General features: G+C 47.7%; 12 protein-coding genes across 12 annotated transcripts; 5 read left to right on the plus strand and 7 right to left on the minus strand.

The window, feature by feature from the left end:
• Positions 1-46: 46 nt before the first annotated feature.
• On the minus strand, positions 47-2800 carry N7503_004598 (uncharacterized protein; the record flags this gene model as incomplete). The annotated part of the gene is made up of 1 exon (XM_057064145.1): positions 47-2800. The coding sequence occupies one exon, from the start codon at positions 2798-2800 to the stop codon at positions 47-49; it is 2754 nt and encodes a 917-aa protein (XP_056921888.1).
• Positions 2801-3545: 745 nt separating this feature from the next.
• Positions 3546-4434, plus strand: N7503_004599 (GNAT family N-acetyltransferase; the record flags this gene model as incomplete). The annotated part of the gene is made up of 2 exons (XM_057064146.1): positions 3546-4253; positions 4300-4434. 2 exons carry the CDS (start codon positions 3546-3548, stop codon positions 4432-4434), a joined length of 843 nt encoding a protein of 280 aa, XP_056921889.1.
• Positions 4435-4939: 505 nt separating this feature from the next.
• Positions 4940-5501, plus strand: N7503_004600 (uncharacterized protein; the record flags this gene model as incomplete). Its single annotated transcript, XM_057064147.1, has 2 exons — positions 4940-5290; positions 5346-5501. The coding sequence occupies 2 exons, from the start codon at positions 4940-4942 to the stop codon at positions 5499-5501; spliced, it is 507 nt and encodes a 168-aa protein (XP_056921890.1).
• A 515-nt stretch (positions 5502-6016) lies between these two features.
• On the minus strand, positions 6017-7824 carry N7503_004601 (MFS transporter; the record flags this gene model as incomplete). Its single annotated transcript, XM_057064148.1, has 7 exons — positions 6017-6577; positions 6625-6920; positions 6973-7353; positions 7405-7464; positions 7515-7572; positions 7659-7679; positions 7735-7824. The coding sequence occupies 7 exons, from the start codon at positions 7822-7824 to the stop codon at positions 6017-6019; spliced, it is 1467 nt and encodes a 488-aa protein (XP_056921891.1).
• Positions 7825-8413: 589 nt separating this feature from the next.
• N7503_004602 (uncharacterized protein) lies at positions 8414-11219 on the minus strand (the record flags this gene model as incomplete). The annotated part of the gene is made up of 4 exons (XM_057064149.1): positions 8414-8899; positions 8948-9029; positions 9078-10847; positions 10906-11219. 4 exons carry the CDS (start codon positions 11217-11219, stop codon positions 8414-8416), a joined length of 2652 nt encoding a protein of 883 aa, XP_056921892.1.
• Positions 11220-13611: 2392 nt separating this feature from the next.
• N7503_004603 (uncharacterized protein) lies at positions 13612-14703 on the minus strand (the record flags this gene model as incomplete). Its single annotated transcript, XM_057064150.1, has 1 exon — positions 13612-14703. The coding sequence occupies one exon, from the start codon at positions 14701-14703 to the stop codon at positions 13612-13614; it is 1092 nt and encodes a 363-aa protein (XP_056921893.1).
• Positions 14704-16376: 1673 nt separating this feature from the next.
• On the plus strand, positions 16377-18629 carry N7503_004604 (uncharacterized protein; the record flags this gene model as incomplete). Its single annotated transcript, XM_057064151.1, has 1 exon — positions 16377-18629. The coding sequence occupies one exon, from the start codon at positions 16377-16379 to the stop codon at positions 18627-18629; it is 2253 nt and encodes a 750-aa protein (XP_056921894.1).
• A 796-nt stretch (positions 18630-19425) lies between these two features.
• N7503_004605 (uncharacterized protein) lies at positions 19426-21633 on the plus strand (the record flags this gene model as incomplete). The annotated part of the gene is made up of 12 exons (XM_057064152.1): positions 19426-19531; positions 19582-19662; positions 19721-20002; positions 20051-20239; positions 20290-20477; positions 20529-20552; positions 20606-20633; positions 20685-20897; positions 20947-21004; positions 21052-21183; positions 21234-21418; positions 21488-21633. The coding sequence occupies 12 exons, from the start codon at positions 19426-19428 to the stop codon at positions 21631-21633; spliced, it is 1632 nt and encodes a 543-aa protein (XP_056921895.1).
• Positions 21634-21809: 176 nt separating this feature from the next.
• N7503_004606 (uncharacterized protein) lies at positions 21810-22034 on the minus strand (the record flags this gene model as incomplete). The annotated part of the gene is made up of 1 exon (XM_057064153.1): positions 21810-22034. The coding sequence occupies one exon, from the start codon at positions 22032-22034 to the stop codon at positions 21810-21812; it is 225 nt and encodes a 74-aa protein (XP_056921896.1).
• Positions 22035-22195: 161 nt separating this feature from the next.
• N7503_004607 (uncharacterized protein) lies at positions 22196-23990 on the plus strand (the record flags this gene model as incomplete). The annotated part of the gene is made up of 5 exons (XM_057064154.1): positions 22196-22387; positions 22451-22619; positions 22669-22822; positions 22875-23314; positions 23374-23990. The coding sequence occupies 5 exons, from the start codon at positions 22196-22198 to the stop codon at positions 23988-23990; spliced, it is 1572 nt and encodes a 523-aa protein (XP_056921897.1).
• Positions 23991-24178: 188 nt separating this feature from the next.
• On the minus strand, positions 24179-24792 carry N7503_004608 (uncharacterized protein; the record flags this gene model as incomplete). The annotated part of the gene is made up of 4 exons (XM_057064155.1): positions 24179-24224; positions 24289-24536; positions 24579-24669; positions 24707-24792. 4 exons carry the CDS (start codon positions 24790-24792, stop codon positions 24179-24181), a joined length of 471 nt encoding a protein of 156 aa, XP_056921898.1.
• Positions 24793-24993: 201 nt separating this feature from the next.
• On the minus strand, positions 24994-26312 carry N7503_004609 (Pfs NACHT and Ankyrin domain protein; the record flags this gene model as incomplete). Its single annotated transcript, XM_057064156.1, has 2 exons — positions 24994-25196; positions 25289-26312. 2 exons carry the CDS (start codon positions 26310-26312, stop codon positions 24994-24996), a joined length of 1227 nt encoding a protein of 408 aa, XP_056921899.1.
• Between the last annotated feature and the right edge of the window lie 1498 nt (positions 26313-27810).

Consider the following 27810-nt stretch of genomic DNA (forward strand, 5'->3'; position numbering starts at 1 on the left):
TTATCTAAACTCCTGCAATATTAACCATGATAGTGTCTAATATTTCTTACAACTGAACTCTAACAGTGTACGACCCGTGTCCAATGGTCAAATGAGGCTCCCCATCTATTTGAATAGATGATCCATCACGTTCAACCTCGTAGGACTTCAAAGCACCAGGAAGCTTCACCCGAGCATTAGTTCCAAAAGGAACAAGGACCTTCAGAACCACATTATGCTTCTCCTGACGGAAGTCAATATCGATCAATCCGTATGGGCAATCAACCGTGCCGTTCACATGGCCGAATTCTGCCCCGTAAGGCGGATCAATCTCGAATAACCGGTATCCATCTTCAATCACCTTCAAACCAAGCACGGAAGTATAAAACCACTCGTAGATCGTACCCAGCATATCATGGCATTTACTCCGGCATTCATCTTGCCAGAATTCCAGAAGCGTTGTCTCGCCTCGGCGCAGGAAGCGCATGTATGAGGGATGCTCCTCTTGTCGAGCCATTTGGAGCACCAGGTCCGGTCGTTTGGCATCGGATAGTGTGTTGAAGAGATAGCGAAGTCCAATTTCACCAGCGCGGATTTTGCCGTCTGACACATCGTCTAGGAATGCGGCCATCACACCCTTTTTGTGCTCTTCTGGCACCAGGCCGATCTGAAGAGCCATCGCCTGGGCGATGGCTGTGCGGTCTCGATGAGGGAAGTTGTCCAGGGAAGTGTAGTATGCATAGGGGTGCGATGAATCATCGGTAACAAGCAAATGTTTATTGTAAACATCGTAAATACGCTGGGCCCATTGCTTGAACTTCTCTGCCTCTTCAAGTTTTCCAAGCTCGCGAGCCATCATTTCAACGCATTGCAGACATTGGAAGTAGATGGCAGTCTCAATATTGGCTTGATGGTTTCCAAAGGCAATATCGCGGCCCCAGTCTCCGAGGCCGTGCTCAATCAGTCCTCCCTTGCGCTCTTTAGTCCGCATATACTCCATGTATCGTACGGCAGCTGGGTATACCTTGGCGATGACATGTGTAGATCTATAGTATCGTCGTAGGATGTCTGGAAGAAGACACAAAGCACAACCCCAAGTAATAGTGTCGTGAAGAGGACCACACATGTATCGGATCTCTGGAGCCATAGTGGGCACAAGACCACTTGGTTCTTGCGCGTCGAGAATATCATCAAGGATCTTGGTGTACAGTGATTCCATGTCACGGGTATACTGCGTAGCTGGCGCGAGTAAATGAGTCACCTCCAACCACCCGAACTTCTCAATCTGCGGACAGTCGGTATGGTAGCTGAAGAGATTACTGCTGAAGCTCCAGTGGAGAGCGTTGAGAAGAGCATTGGCATCCTCTTTGTCTGTCTTCATTGTACCAAGCTTCCTTGCGGCGGAAGAGATATGACGACCGACAACAGAATGAACAACAGGGAGACCCTCGCCCGGTGTGAGAGAGACACCTTCGACTTGGATGTACCTAGCGCTTGTGAAACTGAAGTCTGGCTCCCACATCTCTGGTTCACCCGTACCTGCCAAACATATTCTGGAGAAAACACCGGTCTCGAACTCCTTGAAAAGGGGATCTGGCATCAAGACTGTGCCTTCATCATTCACGGTTTCGGAATACCGAACGATGATCTCAGATCCAGCGGACCCTTCGATAATGGCTTGGACCATGGTGGAGGCATTTTGGCCCAGGTCATAGCAAACAGTCCCTGGGCGAGGGCTGTATGTTTTGACTGGCTCAAATGTCTCATGCAGCACAACAGGCGGTTGAGTTTGGTAATAGATGTGACCCCGAGGCCCGGTCAGTGGCTTAGCCGGCTTCCAATCGCTAACATCAAAGCCAGGGGAGTCCCAGCCAATTGGGTAAAGACGACGATCATGATTCTCCGAAGCATAGATGTTGGCCAAGGTCGTAGCACTCTTTCGCACAGACCAAGTCGGATCAGAGATAAGAGTCTCATGTGTACCGTCCTCATAGAAAAGATGAAGCTCACAGAAGAAGCAGAGCTCGTTTCCATATCTCACATACGTGTTGTCTTCGTACATTGGCCAAAAGAATCGGTCATCTCCTCCCTTATCACCAGCGTAGAATCCGTTACCAACATGGGCTCCAAGGACGTTTTCTCCCGCTTGGATACGGTCAGTAACATCGTAAGAGGTGAACTGAACACGTCGGTGATAATTGGTCCATCCAGGATCCAATCGGTGGTTCGAAGTCGGCTGACCGTTCATTGTCATGTTGAAATGGCCTAAGCCGGAAGCAAACAGAATAGCGCGCGTCGGTGCTTGTGGTAGCTCGAAGGACTTCCGGAGATAAATTGGCTTATCACCTCCATCACCAATCCAAACAGCCTTCCACCGATTCGCCTCATCCTCAAACCATGTTCGAAAAATGAGGCTTGTATGCGGCATGTATGTCTGGTTCATGCTATATGGAGGCAAAAGTCGTGCACGTGGGTAGCCGGTGAAAAAGTGCTGAACAGGGCTGTGGTGAGCTTCGTTGTTCTGATTCCACATAGTCACCCGCCAGTAGTAACTGCAAGTTGATTTAAAGCCATGCTCTGGCTTGCAAATAACGTTTCTTTGCTCAGCACTTTCGACGCGTCCTGAGTCCCATTCAAGTTGGGAAGCATCCAGATTGTCATCTTCAACAGCTGCAGAGTTGGTACTTAGCACCACGCGGTAGGCAGTTTGTGCGGCGTGGTGATCATCTGTTTCCAGTATCCAGAAGAAGCGAATCTCATCGCTGTCAATCCCTAGCACTTCATCAAAGCCGTGGATTCCACAGCGAACAAAGCCCAACATGATGGCAAATTGTGAATTGACAGAGGTCTACCTTGAGCTGTCAGAAAAAAAGTTGACTCTGACTGAGTAAACTACGAAGACCGGAAAAGCCGATGTGGGGTAGTTCGGGGTCTTTCAACCCGAACTGGGTCGGTATCGGCAGCCATTCAGAAGGGATCCAGAGTCCAGCCAAATGTTTCATTGTTCCATGGGAAAGCACTTCCGGCTTATTATTGATTAAAATGTTACCAAAGAATTGATCAACGTGCCGAAAGGGTTGCCGTGATTTTGCCGTGATTTCACGGAGAATACCCCGCGTTCTCCACATTTAGAGATTTGCGTCTGTCATGTCAGGTGCATGAATATTTTATCAATATAAAAGGTGGTATAAAGCGATTTTGGGCATTATGAACATCATTAGAATTTTGAAAGTGAGTAATAGAATATCAGGACTAGAAAATGTTTTATCACATGTACATGACTTTGATCATTTTAGTGCTTACCGTCCCCACTTTAAGATGATGGTCAGTACTGGGACTTACCCTTTTTCCCAGTACTTACCCTTTTGAAAATTGAACCTCAGAAGCCTTGAGCAAGGCCTTTTGAATTTTCTTTGTCATTATTCCAGTCTTGGTGAGGTTTATTGGTTGAACACGAAGGGTTAAAGTTCCGTGTCAGTGTTAGCGTCAACTCGGCACCTTATCCACTCCTTGATTATAAATCCATTCTTACCTTCTACTTCTACAACACCCTCTGCTCCAGCAGCATGACCTCAGAAGCAAAAGTCATCTTGATCCCTTGGGACTACGAGTCTGCTGCTCATCGGGCAGTCCTTTCGAAGCAGCGAGAGGAATGTTCCTGGCACCAGGAAAAAGTAGAGAAAGAATGGAGGGAATTGCAAGCGAAAGGCCACAAGTGCATTTACTGGATTGTGAGTCAACTGAGGACTGGAAGCTCTATTCCATGCTACACTAGTGTTTTGATGTATGGGACACCGTTGCTAATCATAAACAAGGTGCTTCTCTCCGATGACTCACAAACAACCGAAGGAATGAAGATACATCTTCGTTCTAAGGAAAGTCACTTTGAATCAAACTCTCCGGACGTGATATTAACATTCATAATACAGACAAGTGACAAATTGAGCGACACGGCTCAATCTATCAATGCCGTTCCCCGACGGGCATCACATCAAGCATTCATTCCCATTGGACATATATCAATTGATTCTTTGAACCCAGAGGCGAATCACCTTAATTTGGATATTCCATCAAGCGGGGTCTTTTGGATCAAGACCTTTTACGTCAGTCACTCTGTGCAGGGCCAAGGTATTGGCCGGGCCGCCATGGATGAGGCGGAGAAGATGGCAGCTAGAGAGCCGTTGAATGCCCGAACCTTGATGCTTGATACCGTTGAGCGAAATGATCAATTGCGAGAAGAATTTGCTTTATTCACTTATGGAAGTCTGCCAAAGGTAAGTTATAGTCTATAGATTCGTGGAGACGGCTAATATCTCGAAGGACCCTAATCAGGACTGGTATGCACGACGAGGATACCAGGTCATCCGAACAGTACAGAACTATTACAGGATTGTGGATAGAAATGGAAAGCTCTGGGATACTAAGACTGTTTTTATGAAGAAGGACATTGCTTGAGAGTTGAAATTTGGGATACAAAGATATTTTGGAAGGGTCAACTTTTGGCTGTTGGAACCTGCGTCGAGGCAAAGGAAATATGAGTACATTTGAATGAAACATTGGTTTAAGATTTAGGGCTGTTCGTATAAACATGCATAATTTGGCTTGTAGAGAGTTCTTAAGCTTGACCATATTCTAGAAGCCTGGAACATAAGGCCAAATGCGGGGGCCACCGTTTGCACTCTAACCCGATCGGGTTGACAGCCTCCCCAGATCGATAAGAGCTCCAAGCGCTCTTATCTCACCTTCAGCCTCTCTTTTCGCTACAACTGAGGAAAGCACGCTCAAACGATTCCCAGATAATCATGGCCAAGAAAAGACAACCTTACAACTAGCAGCCTTAGGCCAAGGCCAACCCAGTACTGGTTCGCTTACCCCGCATTCAACATCCCAGTTCCTGTTCACCTGACGTCAGTTCAATATTTAACATCTCTTCCTCCCATTTTCCAGGACATATACCACAATGGCCTCTAGAACAATTTACCTGATATCGTCTCGCAATAGCGAAGCTCAACGAGCACACTTTGCCGTTTTTGTCCCCTCCGAGCGAGATAGCGAGCATGGAACCCTGATTCAAGCTGTCGGAGCCCCGATGGCGGGCTATTACCTTGAGTTCAAACGAAATTACTCTCCTGCCGATTCGAGTGAGAAATATACTGTTTTTCCTATTGGGGAGGTTGATCCTGTCAATATTGTTGATCCGGAACCTGGTCCGAAGGGGAGTGACTGCACGCCGAACGGGGTTATAGAGGTCGCTGCTACGGAGGTACCAACTCCTGGTATCAGTGAGAACTTTCTGGCGCCTGTGAATGATGTAAGTTGATACAGTCTCTCAAGGAAGCTCGGCACTGATTTATGTGATTTGCTAGGTTAGTAACAAGCGGTGTCAGGAGTGGACTATGGAATATATTCGTCATTTAGTTGGTAAGAGGGTGATTGGGTCGGATGCTATTCGCAGTGTGCAGACTAAACGTGATCCACCTTATCATGGCGTGGGCTTGCAATCCACTACACGCCGCTGTTGATTTACTTTAGTGGGGCCGTGATCGGTCGTCAGTGGGGTGCTTCCAATCTCTCTTTGCAGATCATCGCCTGTCTCGGTTGGATTTATTTTTTTGCATGAGTATATATACTCCAGATAGAATTATGTGAGGCTTGGGGCAAGGAGTTGGTCATTATTGCGTCAAATACTTTGTACAGTCTTTCAATCATGACATCAATCCTGGCCGTCGTTTTTCACGATGCCTGCATCAAGAATGCGCGGATCTTTTCAAGACATGCTCAGGAACCACTTATCTACGCTATACCTACCAGACCAGGCTTTTTCACGAAGAGTCTAAAAACTCATTTTATCAGTCTTGCCCACTGCATCTTTCCTATCGCGAACATGGTCCACTAAAGCACCTCGATATGTTTTGTATATTCATCACTCCAGTGCGCGCCAATCCGATGCGACGATAAACAAAAATGACGCTTCATAAATCCCATGCAAGTTACTTTTGTTTAACCTATATCGTTCCACGTACTTCAATCGTTGCCGCTAAACAGCACCGGTAGACTCACTTTCTACCGTCTTACGTGGTGAACCGCTGAAAAGGCCGAAAGGAATAGCAGTCACGCCAGCCAGAAGTCCAAGAACCAGGGTCATAGTTCCCCAGCCACCATTGACACGAATCGGACCAGCCATGATTGGACCCACAAGCTGGCCTGCTGCGAATGACATATTGAACAGCGCGTAGGCCTGTGCAATAGGACTCTTTTCGCCGAACGCCCCAGGGAACTCAGCTTCGTAATCTGTGATGACTTGCGATACCTCCATCATCGAAATGATCTCGATGGTGACGATTGTTAGACCAAGGATGAGCAGAAGGACAACTAACAGGGCTATATGGCCTGGCGAGTTCTCGGTAACGAGTCGCATCAAAATCCAGGCGCAGCAGCAGGCCGCGAAACTAATGACACCAAGGATTCGTACTCCTATTGAATCAACCAGCTTGCCAAGCTGCACTCCCGCAAAACTTGGCACGGTCAAGGCGAGAAAGATCAAGCCGGCTCCCTTGGGGGTCCAGGCGAAAGTTTCCATGGTGAACAATGGCAATGACTAGGACATGTTAGTCTCGACATGAAGAATGAGAACCATGTACATACAGTCTCTAGGGCCGAGAGGGTAATTGCCATGGAGGTTGTCGCCAGCAGAGAAAGTGGCAATCGTGGTGTGCGTAAAAGACTAAGGATAGTTGCATTTTGCTCGTTATCCTTTCCAGGGTGCTGAACAGACTGCGACGAAGGACCCAAGAGAGGAGCGTCCTCTCTCTCACGCTCCCGACGAGAAAATCGACCCTGACTGCGAACATCATTGGCATTGAAAGTATCGTAAATGTTGTCTTCATAAGCTGAATCGGACTCAGACTGCTGTTCGGGTTCGGATTTACGACGGTTGACCTCTGCGATAAACGTCAGAAACAGCTACACAAGCATACACGGGGCGAACCATACTTGGCAGTTCAATCATCGCAAATCGCAACACAACATCTACCACAATCAATCCCACTGGAATCGCATAACATCCATAATACCCGAACGTATCATGAATATACCCACTGACCATAGGACCTAGGAGAAATCCCCATGTCAACCCGATGGTAGTCATTCCCAGCGCCGCGCCAACCCGCTCCGGTGGCACATTGTCAGACACGATGGCAAGGCCAACGACCCAGACTGCAGCAGCGGAGAATCCCTGCAAGCTGCGCGCAATAACCAGAATCGGGAACGTGCGCGCAAAAGCAAAAAGCGCTGTAGACGTTCCCAAAGCGATAAGTCCGAGGACAAAAGGGAGTCTTCTCGACGAACACTTATCGGCGAAATACCCAAACAGCGCTATATCCTTTAGCTTGGAATTCAAATATGGGATGAATTGATTGGACTCACGCGATCCAGCGAGAAGTGTACCGCCGTACACAGCTAGCAATATTGAAACAAGGTATTGTGCTTCGAGCCGTTAGCGTGACAGGTCACATAGTAAGAGCGGGATGAGCTACCATCTTCCGGACGAGCGCCTACTCGCTCAACAAGCGCAACCGGAATAATAGGAACGATCTGCAAAGTCAGTAACACGACATACTAGGAGCATTCCAAGATCGGAACGGAGCATCGGAAGCTCAAATTGGATGAGATTGACGAACCACGCCATAGATAAAAGAATCCTGAGGTAAGGAATGTCAGCGACCGCACCTATCAGAGCAACCGGAAAAAACCTACAGTGAAAATCGCAATCGACACGGTCAACACGAGAAAAGTTTCGGATGACCGAAGATTAAACAGCCACGGTTTTTGGTCTGAATTCCCCATTGTGACGTGTGGGAAAAGATGAAGAAAGTGAAGTTGGGAAGAGGGGCCAGAGCTTTGAACCATGGTAGCCGATCAATGATCTGCGATCGAGCACGGGCACTACCTTGCATTCGCATTCGGCGGACAAGGTTCCAGGCCGCAGAGCGCCGTTCTCCCGCTCCCCGTTGATCGTCATGTATCTGTTGTGTGATGTGATGTGTCAAGGTTTTCAGTGGGGCCACCACCCTCGCTGATTTTGTTCGTGCTTAAGTGTCAGCCAAGTGGCATTGATTCGTGTTATGCAGGTCGGCCTATGATGGTTTAATCGAAATTAAAACGTAATTGAAACATAAATCCCAACTTTGCCTTTAGTAAATATGCAACATGTACATAAATGGTCTTGAATCAATCCACCCAATGCAGTACCAAACTATAAAAATAATACCGGATATACCATGCGCCATGCTGATCGGAGTCGTAAATACTGACACCTGGGATATACATAATGCAAAACGCAAAAAGCAAACAGCAAACGGTAAAAAAGCAACCAAGTCGGCGAGTATGTGCAGAACGCAAGTGCCAAATGCAAGTGTCAATGCCAAGTAACCAATCACGGCGAATATTCATACCGCCTCCAATTATCACTAACCCACCACTGCGCAGCCCTTGCGGCCTCATTAAGCCACTGAACTGCATCAGATCCATGCCGCATCGCCACACCAGATTTGAGAGACTCCAAATCAAATGACTTCATCGGTTTCTTCTCATGTGGATCGGACTCGATTTCAGTGAATCGCCACTCCACCTCTGGCACAAGCGGGACGATGAGTCTGTATGGTTCCGAGGCGGAGCGCATGGCGACCATTGAGCCGCCGGTGTTCATGACTGTGAACTGCCAGTTTCGGGTTTGGTCGTTTGAGGCGATGATGGGGCGGATTAGGGATTGGCCTTCGTAAAGGGGGAGGAGAGATTTTATGGCCTTGTCGCTCTTTTGGGAGACTGATTCAGATTGTTGGAGGAGATCAAGGATTGTGGGGAGGATTTGAATCGAAGTCGTTGAGGAGTTAATTTGGATTGGGGGGAGGTGGGGGTGAGACTTGGTTTGTTAGTATAGTACGGGTGTATATGGTGATGATGGACTCACGATAACAAGTGGGACGTGGAAGTTGGCGACGTGCGGGTTATCGTAGGGAGTGATGCTGTTATCCTCAAGAAGGGAGAGACCACTGAGAAGGTTAGAATTGAAATTGCAAGAACTGGAAGTAAAAACTTACTGGTCGCCTGTCATGATAACGAGGGTCTCATTCGCAACACCGGTCTCCTCGAGGATATCCAGCACGGTACCGAACCATTTATCGTTGATACCGATCGTGTTGAGATATTTGTTAACATCCTCGTTGTTTCCGCCCCAAGAAGAGCTGATAAGCTCCGAATAGTTCTTGCCGGGTGTATCCCACGGGTGGTGAGTCAACCCAGTCAGGTGCTCAATGAAAAGTCGCTCATGATTCTCCTCCGCGTGGGTGATAGCATCCCGGAAATAACTGGCCAGGTCATGATCAGGGTATCCCCAGAAATTGAACTTTTCGCCGTGGAATGACGTATCGTTAACGTGTTCCTTATCAATCGACTCGACAGTCAAAATGTTCTCGGGCTTGAATCCCAGAGCAGGTGTGAGACGGTCCTGGTGATCGTACGAATCGGTAATCGACTGCATGAATCGTGGTCGCCATGGCCAGTTGGTGAAGTCGGCACTGGTGCTGTCGTTTGTGCTGGCACTGAGGACGTCAAGGATATGCGGCATGCAGGGTTGGTAAATGTGGTGCTCGTATTCGTGGTTGAAATCCATGACTAATGGCGAAAGGCCGCAAGTCGTTCCTTCGATACTCTTCAATGTGAAGGTTCCGGCAGTGTATGAGTTGGTAGCATAGATACCACCGTACGGTTTCACCGTTCCGTTCTCGCGAAAACCAGACTCTGTACCTGTGAGACGCTCGGCAGTTTCAGTAAGATTATCCAGGCGCTTCTGGACATCTTGCGGGATCCTCCTATCCTCGTACGAGTCCAAAATGCGGTCGTGCATATATGTGCCCTTTCGCAGCGGGAATACATCGAATCGAGTGCTTTCCATCTTGAAGACAAGCACATGTTTGATCTTGAAGTCCTTGCTTTTGAGGACCGCACGAAGAGGCTCGAGCACATCCAGGTCCAAGTTGGAGATGTGAATGGGATCCTCAGTCGAATTATAATGCTTGTGCTCGAACTCTCCGTCGGCAGAAAGTTCCCAGTCTCTAAAGCCAGGCCAGTTACCCTCTGGGAACCAGTCGAACTTCGGGGGCGTAGTCAAAGCAGTCAGCTTGCCAAGCAATTCGCGCTCCTCGGTGATACCCGCCAGTTTGGTTTGCGAGTCGACGCCACTGAATGGAGATAGGAAAATGGTCTGAGAGAGGAACCCATATGATTCATTTGCTGGACGGAAGCATCGCAAAATGAGAATGAAGAGGGTGACCACAATGATAAGCGCCGTCTTGATTGCTGTCTTGAACGCCCGCGCATGGCCCCATTGTTCCATATTAATGGACTGGGCATCCTGTGCTGGTTCGTCGAGTAGCGGAGCCGAGTTGGAGACAAATTTATCCTCTTCGTCATAATCGCTCAGTGCAACCGGCTCATAGATCTTCATGTTTGCGAAGATCTCTCTGCCGCGAGCGGTTCGACTCAGAACACGCTCTATCACCGGCTGGTACCGAATCAACAAAGCCTCCACCTTCGGCTTGGCTGCCTCCGATGTAGGTCTCCACACTGCCACGGCGATACGACCCCAGACACCGACTAAAGCTTCCATCCCGTTATACGGATATGGAGAAATGAAGATGGACGCAACCAAAAGCAATGCTTCGACAATACCGAGCCCCGTCAAACCAGTGAGCAGGGTGTTGACAGCGGCGGGATCGGCGTTAAAGGAACCTGCTTGGCGCCAATGAATTTCCGCGCCCGTAAGGACAAAGAAGGATGTGTTCGCAGCCGCCATTACGGAAAGTATGAGACTACGGAAGTTTGCGGTTAGCCATGTGCGTCGATCTATTTATCGACAAATACACTTACCTAGTGCATACTACCACCAATCCCGCTAGAATGCGCGTAATTCTCCATTTGAAATTTTGCGTCAACGCATATCCAGCAAGCAGGAAGAAAAAGTCTTGTAGAAAGAATGTAGAGCCCCACAGAATCAACTTGTTCAGTGGTACTGAGTCCCAATGAGCGTATATATGGAGTAATTTCGCACAAATGACCGTCAAGAAAAGGAATGTAAACCAGAACTTCCGCGCGATATCCCAATTCAAAGTACTCTGTAGAGCGCGGGCAGGAAGTGCGCAACAGATGAAGCTGAGGCAACCGGAAGCCCGGCTCGCGAACATCTTGAGATTATTGTGGATACCGGGGTCTCTGGGTCGGAAGGGACGGAAATGTTTTTATAGAAGCATTAAAGCATTGGATATGGCGAACATGGGTGTCGATTCACAACGGGATCGCAAAAGATTTAAAATCGAATCTTGGATCCTCCAGGGCGATCCAAAGTAATAAATAGATTTAATGGCATTGATAGAATATGGGGAAAGGCACCAATCGCTATGCTCCGCCCCGAACCAAGCAGGATGGGACTTGCTTGTGGAGCGTCAGACCCAGCGAGGGTTTCATCCAAGCCTTGTTGGTCATGCGGTGTTTTTCCCAAACGAGGCTCAGGGTCCATCTGTAATATAATTTCCGTTACCTAATGGCAAAGGGCTAGAGTTCATTGGCTATCAAATGCAGTGCCGGCTCCCATGGCTCGGAGGTGTGCTGTCTCCGTTCCGTTGCTTCTCCACAAGGTCTCACTATTTTCCCTACGGACCCTAATGTGGCTATGGTAGAATTTTCATGATGCACCGTTTGGAATTCGATGGTCTTGGCATTTAAGTGCAACAATTGGATAAGGGTCCAATGAAGTCAATGATGTCTTCGTACAACATATGCAGGGTACAAAGTTCAGAAAGTACAGAGTGTTCTGTAGGTCAATGCGATTCTGGATGCCAACGCACACACCCCTGAACTGTCATACTGTATGACCGAGCCTTCCGGGCAAGGACCGTACTAACTGGAGTTTAGTATAGTCTCATTTTTCCTTTCATTGTACAGTTTCAGGGGTAAGTGTGACTCCTGCAGCTCTAGTGTGACCTATCGTCAATAGTTCCCTTCCAATTTCAGGCACGAGCCCAACTACCCCAAAAGGATTGCGGCTCAGAATGAGAATGCTTGGCTTTTTCTTTTCTTTTTCTTCCGAGTGGGTCACACGACCCTTCGCCTTGACCGAATCACGGCTAACTCCGGCACCAAGTCTGAGATGAGACTCGCCAAAAAAAGTTTCTTGTACGGTTCAAGCGGTGGCTTAGCAGTTTTCATGATCATAGCAGCTTTAAACCTACTAGTCTAATTATATTTACAGCTCTCCCTTCTCTCTCTTGAGCTCAGCAAAAGAACGGAGTTCAAATTTGCAAATTTCCACCTTGGGGCGGAATTGGAGTTGTGGAGCGAGTGGAGACTCATAAAAATAACTTCTCAGCTTACCAGCATCCGATTTTCCGGACGCTAGGGAAACACGGACTTTCTGGAATGTCTGTTTCATACTGGAACATTAGATGAGCTCAAAATTATGCTTAGGCTCCAGGAATATGCCCAAGTAAACCCACACTGAATTGTTTCGGGGAAATCCAAAGGTTGTTTGCTTCCCGCGGCATCAGCCGCCTTTCCGCCCCTAAATTTTGACTCTTTGAGTCCCTGTCTTGTAACCGGGCGTTACTTTGCATTGGCCCCAAAACGCGGAACGGGCATATCACGAGACTGTTGTTACTCATATGTGCGCCCGATCTGTTTAGGTTCAGGGTCCTCATGAGGCTGAACCCTAAACTTGATCAGTTATAGAGTACATGGGTGACGCGATTAGGCTATGAACCGTTAATAACGCACAGGGCGCATTGACTTTGGTTTGTTGCCTCGGCTGTAACCTTGATGCAGATTCATATGGGGAAACCTTGTAACTCGAGGGACGAGCTCATGGCTGGTTGTACGAGCCTCACCCCTCATTTGCTAATCCCTCATACTAAACAATCAACAACGCAAGTGATGAATCAAATCGGTTCTACCTTCTATAAACTCTCACATGACCTTCGAGGATAGTATGCTGCCCATTACCTACACATTCAACACCATCATGCATGAAAACTCTACATTTACCTTATCGAGTTAGCATAACATGGGTCTAATACCGTTTCACGTGGCCCGCCGTTAAGGCTTCACCGTATGAAGCAAAGCACGTGAAACAACACCCACAAGTGACTCAGGCTGTTGCTAAGATCATCGCGATCTGCAACCTTCTCGGGATGTAGCCGAACCATTAGACCCTAACGGAGCACTGGGGCCAAGCTCAAAGACTGGGTTGATTGCTGCCTAGTACAACCTGCCTTGGACGGGATGTGTGACTTGGCATGTTGAGCCCTTGCATAGCTCTGAGGTTGCACCCTGATTATATGGTTCTATCGATTCTTATTTCACTCGTGAACCTTTGCAAAGATCCTAGAATCGTGGAATATGTAGGAACCGGGCCAGAGTTACGGAGAAGCTCGTATTCTGTTTCAATGTACCTATGGATTTCATAAAATTATATTTTGGTTTTTCCGTTTTGTTCAAGATAAATGTACTAAGTGGCACTTAATGTTACTTGTCATAAAGCCAAGCGCACAACGAATCAAAATTTCCCATATCAACCTCGAGATTTCAATGGGCAAACATAACCGATTGCCCTTCAATACGTTCATGTTGAGGTCGATAACTCACTCCATCAACTTTCAATCCTTGCTCATTCATCAATGTGATAGTATCGCCATGATCCGAAAGGGGAACATCCGGAATGTCGAAAGAATGACTTGCCATAGCATCTAAAAATGCATCGGCCGGCAGTGTCTGAAATTCTCCAGTGGAGTTCATGATCTTCCAAGAAGACACAGGTTTTTTGTGGTTTGTCACATTTGTAAGAGTAACCGATCTGCGTCTGGGTTGGCTGCCAATAGAGTTGACCGAGGCTTCGTCGATTGTCACGGAATTCATCAGGTTGACGTGTGTTCCTATATGGCTGAGATAGTTACTCCACACCCCGGACGCTATGGCATGTCCCGAGGAGTCATCCGTGTGCACAGCCTGTGACGCGAACCCGATAAACAAAGCCAGCCAACGATTGGAGCTTGGGTAATGAATCAATATGGCTCCATCTTGGAACACACCGTCATCATGCTTCCATTCATCGATATTGCCTTGGTTCATGTGCAGATTGTGGATTCCCTTGAAATCGATGAACCGTGCGCCGAAGAGGTAAAGGTCGGCGTGCTCATCGATCGCTTTTTCGATTTCAGGTTCAATGGCATCAGCTATATCATTCTCCGGATTTGGGTCGTCGTGGGCTAGGATTTGACCGGTGTTGATTTTGAACAGGTTGCTTCGGATGTAGTCTGTTCGAAGGCCGACAGGACTTTGTTTTGCGTCGGCTAGAGGATGGAAGCCTAACGGGAGATCGGCCAGACTGTTGATAATGGGGTGATCATTATAGTTGTGGTCTATCCAATAGGCGAGTCGAGATTCCTCCTTCTCTCCAGACCTGATGTTGATCACTGCTCGTACGAGGCCGGGTATTTCTTTGTTCCTTTGGCTGGGTTTGTGCGATCTGTGGCGAGAGTGGTAATACGCATGGTTGGTGGTATCGCCTCGATCATCGATGTATAGTAATAAGTGTGGATTTTTTGACTTATCCTCGCGGTGTTCGATAACGTAGTGAACAGCATTTGCTTTCCACACGCCATAATCGTTTACCGGCATATTGAGGGAGACAGAGTATGATATTTCACATGAGATATACAGCTGAAAAATGCCGATTAAAGAAGATTTCATTCGGAGTTAGGAAGTCAGCTACAATTATTGGGAGGTTGAGGTTAGTTATGTTCGGAGCTTAGCGTTTAGCTCGGATGACCTCGATATGACGTTACTACCGAACTACATATTTCCCACACCACGAAAAAGACTCTCTTCGTGACGGAAGTTCGTATTGCATTTCAGATCGTACAAACTGTGGTGCCGATTCTGGACGTCACACTACAGCGTACAGATCTAGCCTGTGGCAAAAGATCCTCAATGCAGGCAGACTGAATATTACAATCAGATCTCTTCGCCAGTCCTCAAAGAAACGCGATAATTTTGTAAGTAAAAGAAAATTTGCCAAAAATGACGAGGCAGACATGCAAGAGCGATAATGTGACTCCCGAAAAGGTCATTGGAGCCGTGAACAAAGCGCCGACAAATCTTCTCATCCGCAGCATCATTTGAACTGCTGGTCAAGTTAGCAGCGATTTGGAATCCCGCAATGCAGTGTGGTATCTCCTAATCTAAATCTGAGAGTCAAGGCGGCATCCAAACCAGCCTCGGCCTGTATTATGAGCGCTAGGTGAGCACCAACGTAGCAACTGCTGTATATATATATAGGGGGTGTTTTATTTTTGTTTTTCACTTTGATTAGCTACTTCAAGGCCCTTGGAGGCTGTGCGTCTAGATAGGGTCAAGGCTCCCACGGGGAAGCATGCACGGCCACGTTCGTGCATTGATGTAGCAGATTGTGGGTCTTTGAACACTCCAACCCCGCACTTGTTGACTTTTAGCACGTTTGGTGGCTTAGGACGGAGGGACCATGCTACTCGTCAACGGTCCCTGAAATCGCTGCTACTAATTTAATAAGCATCTAATTATGCTTTGTGATCAGTGTGCTACAGTTTTCAGGCACGCAACAGTCGGCCACGGAATCTACATCCATGCCCGCCGGGACAGGTACCACCTAAAGGCCGTACATGCCAATTTTGCGTCTCTTAAAGCGTCGTTGGAGGCGAAATGTGGCTTCTGTCATAGACTTGTCGATGCCCTCAACTCAAGAAGGCCAAGTCGTATTCTGACTGAGCGCCAACTACTCCCGGACATCGAACCAGACTCTTTCTCTGTGCATTACCGCTTTGCTTATAGTGCTCCTAGTCGGAGAGTCGTTGCATGCTCAGCCATCTTTGATGCGAAGCAAGCAGGAAAAAAATTAAGTGAAACGTGCACTGAGTATTTGTTTCTCTCATCTGGTAAGACGGATCACACAAAAAGTTGTATTTGGCCACTGACTTCTTCAAGAACAAACTCCTTTACGTGACTTACCAGTCATAGAAGCAGAGAATAATGTCAATACATCATCGATGAAAGCGATTGCGTATTGGATTGAGGATTGTGATAAAAATCACCCTGGCTGTCGCCGAGAGGGAGTCTCTCATACGAATGACCGGTTTTCTCGTATTCTGGACGTCGGCAATGTTTTTGATGCGCCAGATGTCAATCTCTGTCTTTCTGGTGGGCTTGAGCATGATACTAAATATGTAACTCTTAGCCATTGCTGGGGAGGCGCCACTTCGGAGATTCCATCTCTGACCACAAGGAATTACGAAAGGTTCTTGCAGAGCATTACTATAATGGATCTTCCTCAGACATTCCAAGATGCGATTCAGTTGACTCGACGCCTGGGAATTCGATACCTATGGATCGACTCTTTATGCATCATTCAGGACTCTCACGAAGATTGGTTGGACCAGTCTGCTGTTATGGGGGGTGTATACCAATATTCTTATCTGAATATTGCAGCTACCAAGTCCACGGATCCATATGGCGGGCTTTTCACAACAAGGAACCCATGTGTTGTCACGCCGCTTCGAGTCCCGATCTATGTGACGGTTCCTGATGGGGTCACGGTACCGCAAGAGCAAAGACTCCCCATCCTCAGATTGGAAGGCAGGTCTCTACTGGTCGCGTCACCTAGACAGCCGCCGCTTGAAATCACTCATACTGAGCTCGACCTTGACAGCTGTCTTGGTAACAGCAACGGCGCTTTTGATATTCGAGGAAGAAACTTCGCGCTCAGTGCAAGGCATGTGTCTCTCGTTGGCACAACGCTGTATGCTGACCTTAGGACAAGGGACGGGCTATGGAGACAAGATAGCATCCAGCTGACTACGTTTATAAGCTGGCAATCTGGGAAGCTGCGGCCTCACAAAGATGGCTGCGCAGCCCAAGTCTTCTTTGATGTTGGCTCTAACAGCTATCAGAAATGGACGGAGCTGATTGCAAAGACAAAGCTCTGTAGACGGGGATGGGTGCTTCAAGAACGTTTGTTGGCCCCAAGGACCGTGCATTTTAGCAAGCAGCAGCTCCTCTGGGAGTGCACAATGTCTCAGTCGCTAGAAGAAGCTCCAGCCGTTAAAATTGACAATAAACAACCTTCGGCCAGGGGGACGAGACTAGATTTGAAGACCTGGGATGTGTACGCACCAAAGTTACTCGAGGGGCCAAAAGAGAGAGAATTGGGGCTGAATTATATCTGGTCGACCTTCAAAGCGTTGCGTGGCCGTGATGAAACTCATCTTCGGAAAGAAAGTTTAGCTCATAACTCAAGTCTTCTCGAACATACAAAGCGCATGTGTTACAGCGGGGACAACTGGCAGCCAACGCACCCGCTCATCACATACTGGTCTGTGATTCTCAATGGCTATAGCTCCTCGCAGCTGACATATACCGAGGACAGTTTGGTTGCCATCGCTGGTTTGGCGAAAGTTCTGTCCACCAGGACGGGTATTAGTTACGCCGCTGGACTCTGGCTGACCCAAATTCCGCGGCAGTTGCTGTGGAATCCCATCCATGCGGCAGCTCTTGAGACTAATGGGAAGTACGTGGCACCATCCTGGTCATGGGCATCATATCCTGGCTTTATGGCACATAGAGGACGGCTAGATCCCATCCTCGAGACGAAGGGAGCTATGGATCTCATCAAGGTCCTATCTGTCGACGTCGAAGGCGTGATGAAGAATGATAACATGCCTTTCGGTCAGGTGAGACGTGATCACCTTCGCATACGCGGCCGTTTAATTCCCATCAAGCTTGATCTCAGCGCTTGGCCAAAGGGTGCAATACGAAAAGAAGCGCTTGTGCAATTTTGGAGTGGATCGGCGCTCAAGATGCCAGTGGGGGAAACCTTCCTTCTCCCTGTGATTTTCACGCGCTGGAATGAGCGACTCCCAGAGGCTACGTCTAATTCTCTACTTCTGGAATCAACAAACGAGAAAGGCGTGTTCCGTCGCATTGGTACGGCGCGGCTCAGCAGCCTCTGCGACTTGAAAGATATTATACCAGAACTGTATACTGCCAAGAGTCGCTTCCATGAAGACGAAGACGACGACGCGACCAGCGAAGGTGAAGCGCATGAGGAGGATGCTGAGTCTTTCACAGTGCTTTTCAACTCTCCAACAGTTGAACCAAATCCGCAGCAGGAATGGGCTGACAATCTGCTTAAGCAAGTCCGTTCATATAAAGACAAGTTTGAGAGACTTGCGAAAGGGCAATCCGCAAGTCTCGGATCAAGCTCAGCTAGTGAACGTAGTGCCTCTGCGCAAAATATGACTTTGATGGCCAATCTAACGACGTCATTGATCTCTCTTACCCCTGGAGAACCGAGCAAGAAGTTAAATCTCGATGCTAGTGAGATGGAACGTGAGATGAAAACCCAATTTCCGGGCTCAAATATCAAGGTCTGCGCTCGGAGTGCACCCTGGAGCCGAACCAATGTCCAAAAATTGAAGCCAAAGGCTGCTGTTGCGAGTCACCACTATCTTGATTACATCGAGGATGACTGCGACGTGATACGATACGGACATTTTGTATTTGAGATTTGCTGAAACTGAGCGGCTTTATCAAGCTTATACCATTTTGATCTATTTATCCAACGTCAAATCAGCTGTCGATTGGGATTGGCTGTGAGCAAAAATAGCATGAAAGGAAATAGTACACCTCGGCCACAGTATGATCATAGTCATATATACTAAACACAATTATGATCTGTACAAATCGCTGAGAAGTATTAGAGATATCGCACGGAGGCACTTGTTTGGCCTTAGAAACCGATAGCCCGAGGTAGCAGCCATTGAGACTCTGTACATAAGTGTACATAATTCACTCATGGTGCTTTCTTCTCTTTTTCCCTCTAGTCCATACAATCTGCAACTGCAAGGTTCTCTCCCCTCATATCACCTTGTTGAACAAAACCGTCCCATGTTGGTATAATCTCATGTTCTGAAATCAGTAGTCATGGAAATTGTACATGAAAAAGATTAAATCGTAGGCAACTGTGGTGGACTTTAAAAAAGTGAGAATTATACTGAAAAGGTGCGATTCGCATCCCTGAAAAGCCAATATAAAGTTAACGCAACCTTTACACTCAGAACTCAATGCTGTTCACCGGTAGAATTGACTGCCAAGATCGACACCGCGCTATGATCTGTCCCCGCTCTCCCCCTCACCGGCTATCAGTCCGGCGAAACCGGCGAAATACTTGAAAATCACCGGGAAGCGATAAGAGCTGCATGTTCAAGAAAAGAGATATGGCATGTGCGCGCAAATTATTATGATCGGTTATTAGGAGGTCTCGTCTTCGCATTCACTTGACTCTGTCAACAACGCCCCTAGATCTCTAAAATGGGTCCACCCGAAATCACATCCAAGGTTTTGAAGCCAGAAACGGCCCAAAGTGTGGATACTATCAAGGTCTACGATGAAGACGAATTGCGTCTGGCCCAGATGGGTAAGTGTGCATGCGCGGCCACATCAAGCGCGATACCTGACGAAAACAAGGGCATAAACAAGAGTTGAAGCGACACTTTTCTGTGTGGAGTTTGATTGGTCTAGCAGCCAACCGTACTATCTCATGGACAGGTATGTCCAATTCTGCTATTCACGAAAGTATTGGGCAGGTCTTCTAACTTCCATTCAGGTCTTGGGTTAGGTCTGATCACGGCTCTGAACTCTGGTGGCCCTGGCGCCCGTAAGCCCCCAACAGATTGCCCTCGCAAAAGATTTTCAGCGCTGATGATCTTAGTGATTTACGGCTTTATTCTTGTTTTCATTCTGCAGTCATTCGTTGGCGCCTCTCTGGCAGAGTTCGTCTCCGCATATCCGACCGAAGGAGGAATGTACCACTGGATTGCGGCCATCGCCCCAAAAAGATATAACAGTCTTTTGAGCTTTGCGACGGGATGGTGCACAGTCTTTGGATGTGAGAACGAAAACTTACAACGATTGGGAAGATGCTAATACTGCATAGGGATTTTTACTACCGCGTCAACCAATCTTATCTATGCCTCGACAGTCATGGCTTTGATTGCGCTGGACCATGATGATTTGGTCGTGAAGCCTTGGATGACCTTTGTCGCATATCAAATCCTAAACGTATTTACCTCAGGGATCGTCATGTTTGGGAATCGCTTTATTCCAGCAATCAACAAGTTCTCTCGTAGGTTGAAGTGTTGACCTACACAAAGTTGCCATTCTAACTTTCGTCAGTGCTTTATTTGCAGTTGGCATGGCTGATTACTATGGTCACCGTAGCTGCTGCAGCACCGGCGCACAACGATAGCAAATTTGTTTTTGCAACTTGGATGAACAAGACCGGATGGGATAATAATGTGATGTGCTTTATAACAGGGTTGGTGAACCCATTATACGCGCTGGGTGGGCTAGATGGAATTTCGGTATGTTCATCTTATACTATGATAATTTCCCTGATGCTAATCATACTACAGCATATCACTGAGGAAATGCCCAATGTGAGTCAATGGATTGATAATGAATTATTGTTGTATATGCTTACAACCGGCAGCCTGGAAGAAACGCCCCTCTTGGCCTTGGTAAGGTTGCCAGTCCCTAAAGAAATGAAAGTGAATACTTACATACAATAGCAATCACGCTCTCGATTGCTTTCGTCACCGGAGTATCCTATTTGCTCAGCTTGATGTTCTCGGTTCAGAACTATGACACACTGGCAGATACACGGACAGGCTTGCCACTAGCTGAGATCTTCCACCAAGCAACTTCAACAAAAGGAGGAGCATTCGGCCTGGTCTTCATGGTCTGGGTTGCACTTGGACCGTGTGTGATCGGTTCCCAACTTAGTGAGAACCGAACCCGAATGGATCAAATTTCAGTTTCTAACAATTTTAGGCACTGGACGTGTATTTTGGGCCTTCTCTCGCGACAGTGGTCTCCCGCTTTCCCATATGTACGTTTTCAAACTCAATACGCATCGCACTTACTGATTATGTCCAGCTGGGCTCGTGTTAATCCTAGGCTTGGATCTCCTTTCAACGCTCAACTATGTGTAGGAGTAATTATTGCTTTGTTGGGCTGTATCTATCTGGGTTCCAGTACTGCATTCAATTCAATGATGAGTTCGGCAGTGTATGCTTAGCAACGGACGTTATTGGAATCCTGTACTGACGATATACTAGCACGATCAACAATCTCGCCTATGTCGTCCCGATCCTCACAAATGTATTGCTTCGCCGGCGAACGATGCACCGTGGACCATTCTCGATGGGCCAATTTACTGGAATGACGGTGAACATAATTTCTGTCCTGTGGTTGGTGTTTGCCATTGTTTTCTTCTCTTTCCCTTTTGAAATGCCTGCAACTGGTGAGTGCTATGGTCGAAATCGAGATTGGCTCAAGGGCCTCGGATCCCTTCTTTTGCTAACAAGTCTAGTCTCGAATATGAATTATACCTGTGTCGTTGTTGGAGGGTTCCTGATTATAGAGCTTGTATGGTGGATCATTGCGGGCAAGAAATACTCTCAGACTGTACAGCGGGCTAGAGAGGAGCATGACACAGCAATGCCGCTTGAGATCTGAGTTCATGGTTACTACCTAATGTTACAAAGAGTGGTCGATAAGTCACCTCCACCATATTTTAGCAGTAAAACCTCTATCAATGAACGATAAAAAAGCCGAGATAAAATTCCGACCGGATAATGATTTCAATGAAACGGATCATGACCGAACGGATAAGCACCGGAAAACAGGCGGATTTACGGCGGATAAAGACAAGCACGGCGGCGGAATTGCACATCTAAGATACCGAGTTCAAGCTTTGTCTCCGCAGCAACACACGCACCCCAGATCAGCTGGACTGACCCCCGCCAGCGAAGCTGTGGAGAGGTCTGGGGTGTCTTGGCTGTGGGGAAATCCTTGGCCCTCTCGTATCCATCCAGCAGTTGACTCTGCCAAGACTTCAGAGGGAGGGGATATGGCATTCTCGGCCATGAATGGGGATTTGTTGGCGGCTTGGAAGGGTGCTCGAGCCATTGAAGGCTTGGACAAACCCTCATGAGGCTTTTCTTATATAGAGTTGTCCCCAGAAAGTGATTTATGTTTCTTGGATATTCCCAGACCACATTGCAATCTATGGAGCAGAATGACATCTTTCCAGCCAAATCGATCTGATAATGATGACTTGGTCGATGAGAAGCAGCAGCATACTGATCATGTTGAAGACACCTCGAATGTGACTACCGTTGATGGTATTCGAGTTCTTGGCCTAACTCAGGAAGATGCCACTTTTCTTGACAACTTTTCACAGGATCAAAGGAAAGCTGTTTTGCGCAAGGTATTTGAAGCCCCCTGAAACCAAGGCCTCGTGTAGTATACTGAGCATGCTTTTTCACGCCAGGTTGATTACCGTCTCGTCCCCATGCTGTCAGTGCTGTACTTGGTCTCCCACCTGGATCGAGCCAACATCGGAAATGCAAAAATCGCAGGCCTGACCTCGGATCTCGGACTGAGTGGCATTCAATACAACATCGCACTCAGTCTTTTCTTCATTCCTTACGTTTTGCTTGGTATGGTGCACAGTGCCGCAGTGGTTGATCTCATGCTAACCAAGAAAAGAGATGCCAAGTAACATTCTTTTAAAACGCTGCGCACGGCCATCTTTTTATCTGGGCACTCTCATCATTTGTTGGGGAATTATCATGACCTTGACGGGTGTTGTGCAGAACTTTGGTGGTCTGGTCGCGGTCCGCATCTTGCTGGGGATATTTGAGTATGTTTGATGTTCTTCATTGACTTTGTTCGCTCGTAATAACACTGCACAGAGCTGGATTCTTCCCCGGTGCGGTCTACCTCTGCTCCTTCTGGTACATGCCAAGAGATCTTGCGACTCGAATCTCCATCTTCTACTGTGCAAGTGCCCTGTCAGGCGCGTTCTCGGGTCTCTTGGCGGCAGGTATTGCGAAAATGGACGGCGTGGGCGGGTATGAAGGATGGCGGTGGATCTTCCTGCTCGAGGGATTAGCCACTATTGTTCTTGGTGTGCTATGTTTCTTTCTTCTGATTGACTCGCCTCGGTTGTCAGGTCGGTGGTTAAATCCAGAGGAAATTCGGTCCTTGGAGCTGCAGCACTTCATCAAGGATGGAGGTCAATTCAAGGAGGAGAGAAGCAGGACATCGTGGAATGACATCCGAGCTGTGCTTGCGAACTGGAGAATGTATTTGCTGGCTTACATTCTACTATGCCAGTCTGCTTGCTCCTATGGTTAGTGAAAATCACAGAGACCGATATCTTTTTTTCTGGTGATTGTTGACATTCTCTAGGAACCAAATTTACTCTGCCCACTATCACAAAGGGAATGGGCTTCAGTGGCACAGCTGCACAGCTCATGACAGTACCTCCCTATGTTGCAGGCGCGATTTCTGCCGTTTTTTTCTCGACCTTATCCGATCGATTTTACTGGCGCATGCCATTTGTAGTTGCTCCGCTCCTACTGATCGTTATCGGTTACTCGATAATCATCGGACTTGGCGGACATCTAAAAGAGAATCTCGGACCCGGCTTCTTTGCCATTATTCTTACCTGTATGGGTATCTATCCCACTCACCCAGCCACAACATCCTGGACGATGAACAATCTCGCACCTTCAAACCGCCGAGCCATTGGAAGTGCTTTCAATATCTGTGTTGGCAATATAGGTGGGATCATTGGAAGTTACATGTACCTCGACCGGGAGGATCCTACTTATCCCACAGGCTTTGGACTGTCCCTGGCTTTTGGTGGCACGGCACTATTGGCGGCTTTGGCTCTTGAAGTATCTTTTATGTGGGGGAACAAGCGAAAGAATACGTTGAGTGAGATTGATATTCGGGAGAAGTATAGCGATGAGCAATTGATGCAGATGGGAGATCAGTCGCCGCTGTTCAGATATACTCTTTAAATTTTGGCCTTCAAGTCATGCCCTTCAAATGTGGAATGTTTACCATCATCACTTTCCCATTACCACAGAGAGATACTAGTATTTGCTAATACAGTTATCACGTCTCACTCCGCCTGTTCTCGTATAGCAGCTTGAGTTTATGGACTGCTCCGCGGGTGGATTCATGGTCCGCCCTCGAGCACTTTCTTTTAGCCAGCAATTGCGCGCTGGAAGGCTTGCTCCGTCTTGTCTGGCCTACTTCGATCATCACCCAATTAGCTTCTGATCAAATGATATAAAGCACACCAAGGTTGCTCACGATATCAAGCGTAGAGGTGTGCTCCGATCCAAGAAGCTCCGTGCACCAACTACGTCACATCCCATGGGCCCCGTCGCCAATCTTTCACCGGATGCCCTCGAGAAGATTCTGGGACAACGGCTTTTCGATAAAAGTAGGGCGTTGGAAAATTTGTTCTGCGACCCATGATCGGATGTCGGGGGTGAGAGCTGCTTGTCAATTGGTAGGCAGTTCCACTGTCCTATCAAACGGTGCATGCGGTGCAGAAACTAAATTTAGGGTCGACTTTTATAGAATAACTGAACATGGACCAACTCTGCATTGGACATCACTTGCTCAATCCATAGATATATAGCAATGCTTGCCTTCGATTTTTCCAATGCGTCTGATACAATGAATACCCTTTTCGAGACTTCAGGCACCTTGGAGATGGTCTTACAGAGCGCCTTTGTCGTGGGTGGTCGCCGTAATATTGATGTGCTTGGAATAGAGCATCACGATAAATGCGAGAGGTAGCCTCTCCATCTTGAAGTCGAAAGGCAAGTGACCGCATAACCGCAGCAGGTTATCCAAGGTCCCGCTTTGTGGTGTCGCTATTGACAAAGAAGAAAGTGAAGATCGAAACATCTTTCTCTTCGCGAGGTGACTAAGCACACCCTTACTGAAAGTCGTCTTTCTACATCCCGCGAGCCCCTGTAGCCATAAATTTCGACGCGATCTCGACTTCTATGACTGGCAGACGGGGCCTTCTAGGAGCCAAGCGCCTGTCTCTCCATGGCGGAGCATTCTAGCGTGGCTTGTGTTTGTAGAGGGAGCTGGAGGACAAAGCCTGAGCCTGGTATTGTCATCACGAAGATCAGACTTGATGGACTCAATTGTAGCTTGTGTTACTATCATTGTCTGCTGCAAGCCATCAACCTGTTCCTTGACTACTCATAGTTAGAACATATGTTAGTTCAAATATGATTCGGTGTCGTGCAATTAGTGGTCTAGGCAATGGATAAAAAAAAAAGGGACTGACCCAAGTAAAGCTCTTCCAGTGCCCTCTTGGTCTCTTGGACCTCTACGGGTGGTATGTACGCCAGAAACTCCTTGGCATAGGCAGCGGCGGTCGCCGAGGCGTATCGTTTCCACCGATCATTTTTGTGAGCATCGGCGTAGTTACAGATCCCTCGGATCACAAGACAAGGAAAGCGGTTCATCAAGCCGGCCGCTTCCATCTCAAAGCAGACGCAATCCTCTCCAATATCGGAAACAATGCGATCGCGCAGAATGGCATCTCTAACGAGTGTGTTGCCGGATGCGATGGTCCCATAGTGGATTTCAGGGTCGGTAGTGTCTCTAAGGTCGCGTTGGATCTCATCAGCCGTGTCGCAGCCCCGACAGTCCGGGCCAGGGGTATGGCCACATGAAGCTTTGAACAGGCGGTCATTTTTGAAGCCCTGATGAAGATAGCCGGGATTTTGCTTGGACCTCTTGCCCATCTTCGGGTTCCTCTCCAGCATTTCCTGAAGGAAGCAGGGAACCTTTGAGTCCTTTCGCTCGTGATCGGCCTGGATGCTTGCAAGCGCATTGAGGAGAACTGTCGGAGGCCGTCCGAGAAAACTACTGCGATCAGGCATGTCACCAGCCTCTGCTTTCATTAGGTCGTATTGGCAGACTCCCCCCGTGGCCCTACTGGGCTGGCTCACGACAACGTCACCTAGCCGAATATCGTGGTCCTCTTCCGGTCGAGCGATGCCGCCGCCTATTCCCACCAAAAGACCAATATTAATTGATGGTAAAGAGGCAAGCAGGCTCGACGCTGTGGTCGCAGCCGAGGTGGTTCCGTACACTCCAGAAGTCAGGGAGACAATGACGATGTTATGGTCTCCCACGCGGCCCCACATATAAACGTTCGCGTCTGTTGGGTGTCGATTGAAGCCTATTGGAGCTGCATGTTCTTCATCGAGCATCGCTCCTGCAGCAGCTCGGTCGATCGGAAGAGCAGCGATCCACGCGATTGCATAGGAGTTCGGGCTGTCGAGGGCTCTATAAGAGGGCATAATACATAGGGGGGCGCATGAGACTGCCGACGGAAAGATAGAGAGATGACTTTATACGTTTCGTCTTCGTTCACTAGGGAGTTCGAATTTAATCACCCGTGGACAGACGAAACAGACATGGCCGTCATATATAATTACATCCAGACAATAGAATTCTAGATAACAAGCCGGGGTCAGTTCATATGATCTCGTTAGCGGCGCATACAGGGGGGGGGCGTCAGCCGTGGGCGCTTGCTTGCATACATACAAGCATGTATGCCCAAATCTCGGCCATGAAGATGCGGTGATCTTCACCAGGTTATTTTTAGGAAGCTTGTGCGGGTCCTCTTATAACGAAGAAAACAGCCCGACCAAATTTTCCATGTAATCTTCAATCCTGACTGATTATTTGCTCGGCTGGTTGTGAGTGCATTTGACGGCGCTTAGTAGCTGCTGGAACTGCCCCGCCGCACAACCCCCGCAAGGTGCGGAGTTGTCAATACAAGCGTTTATGCCTGTGGTTACTATCAGGAACTATAATCAGAGCTTTGGAGTCAGTCTATATAGATATCGTTGCTGAAGAGATATAGGAAATCTGAACATCGTCAGAGAGAGTCTAGTGGGTAGCACCATTTATTTGGTGGTCGTTAAGGGTGCATTCCTGCCCCGCATCCCGATACCCGGGCGCGTACCAATCTAGTTGGTCGCAGATCCAATCCCGGCTTCGTACCTTGTGTTTAAATAGACATCCACAATTGGGCGGTTAAAATCGACCCTTGAAAGAATTATCAGCTCCCAGAGCACTATACTCGGGTCATATACAAATAAAGGATCACCCATTATTCATTCTCCAATATCTCTTCCATTGGTCTGATGTTTCTTGTCTTCGTTCATATATATCAAAACGGCATACAATAGAGTCGAACTCCCCTGGATCTCACGAAAGAAGTTGGGAAACCAGATCAACCATTTGAGCAAGATAAAGTTGTTATGGGACGCCATTATTAGCTGTCAGAGTCACATGATCCCTGGACCAATTCCAGCGCTTCACTGCCAAACAGTATTTCTCTTCCTTCCAGATCTCTCTCCATAGCATGTTCCATACGGTTTCAGTTTCTTTTTCGCCCCTCCTTTTCTCGCTTCTAACACTTGCAATGTTGATACAGAGGGCTAACTCGGTCGTAAGAGTACAGTCATTGATAAATGACCTTGGAAATTCACCTCATAATAACACGGTCCCAATTTATGTTTTATGAATAGCGTAGAAGGTGGGTCGATGAATATTGATGTGTTAGTTTTATAGGGAAAAATGCCGAAGCCTTTTACATTCCTGCATCCCTTAGTTATATATAAATTCAACCGTGTACATATTTGATTAGATTACACCTCTCACTCCCTTAGGATCACGAGCCTGACTTCCATGCACTTACTGGCTCCGATGACGGAGCAATGCAGATTGACGATAACCACCCAAATGTGACACATGTGTTCGTTATGTGGGCTCGCGAAGTTGGAGGTA

Source organism: Penicillium pulvis (genome assembly GCF_028828015.1).
Source record: "Penicillium pulvis strain IBT 33274 chromosome Unknown contig_23_segment0_segment0, whole genome shotgun sequence".
Classification (NCBI taxonomy): domain Eukaryota; kingdom Fungi; phylum Ascomycota; class Eurotiomycetes; order Eurotiales; family Aspergillaceae; genus Penicillium; species Penicillium pulvis.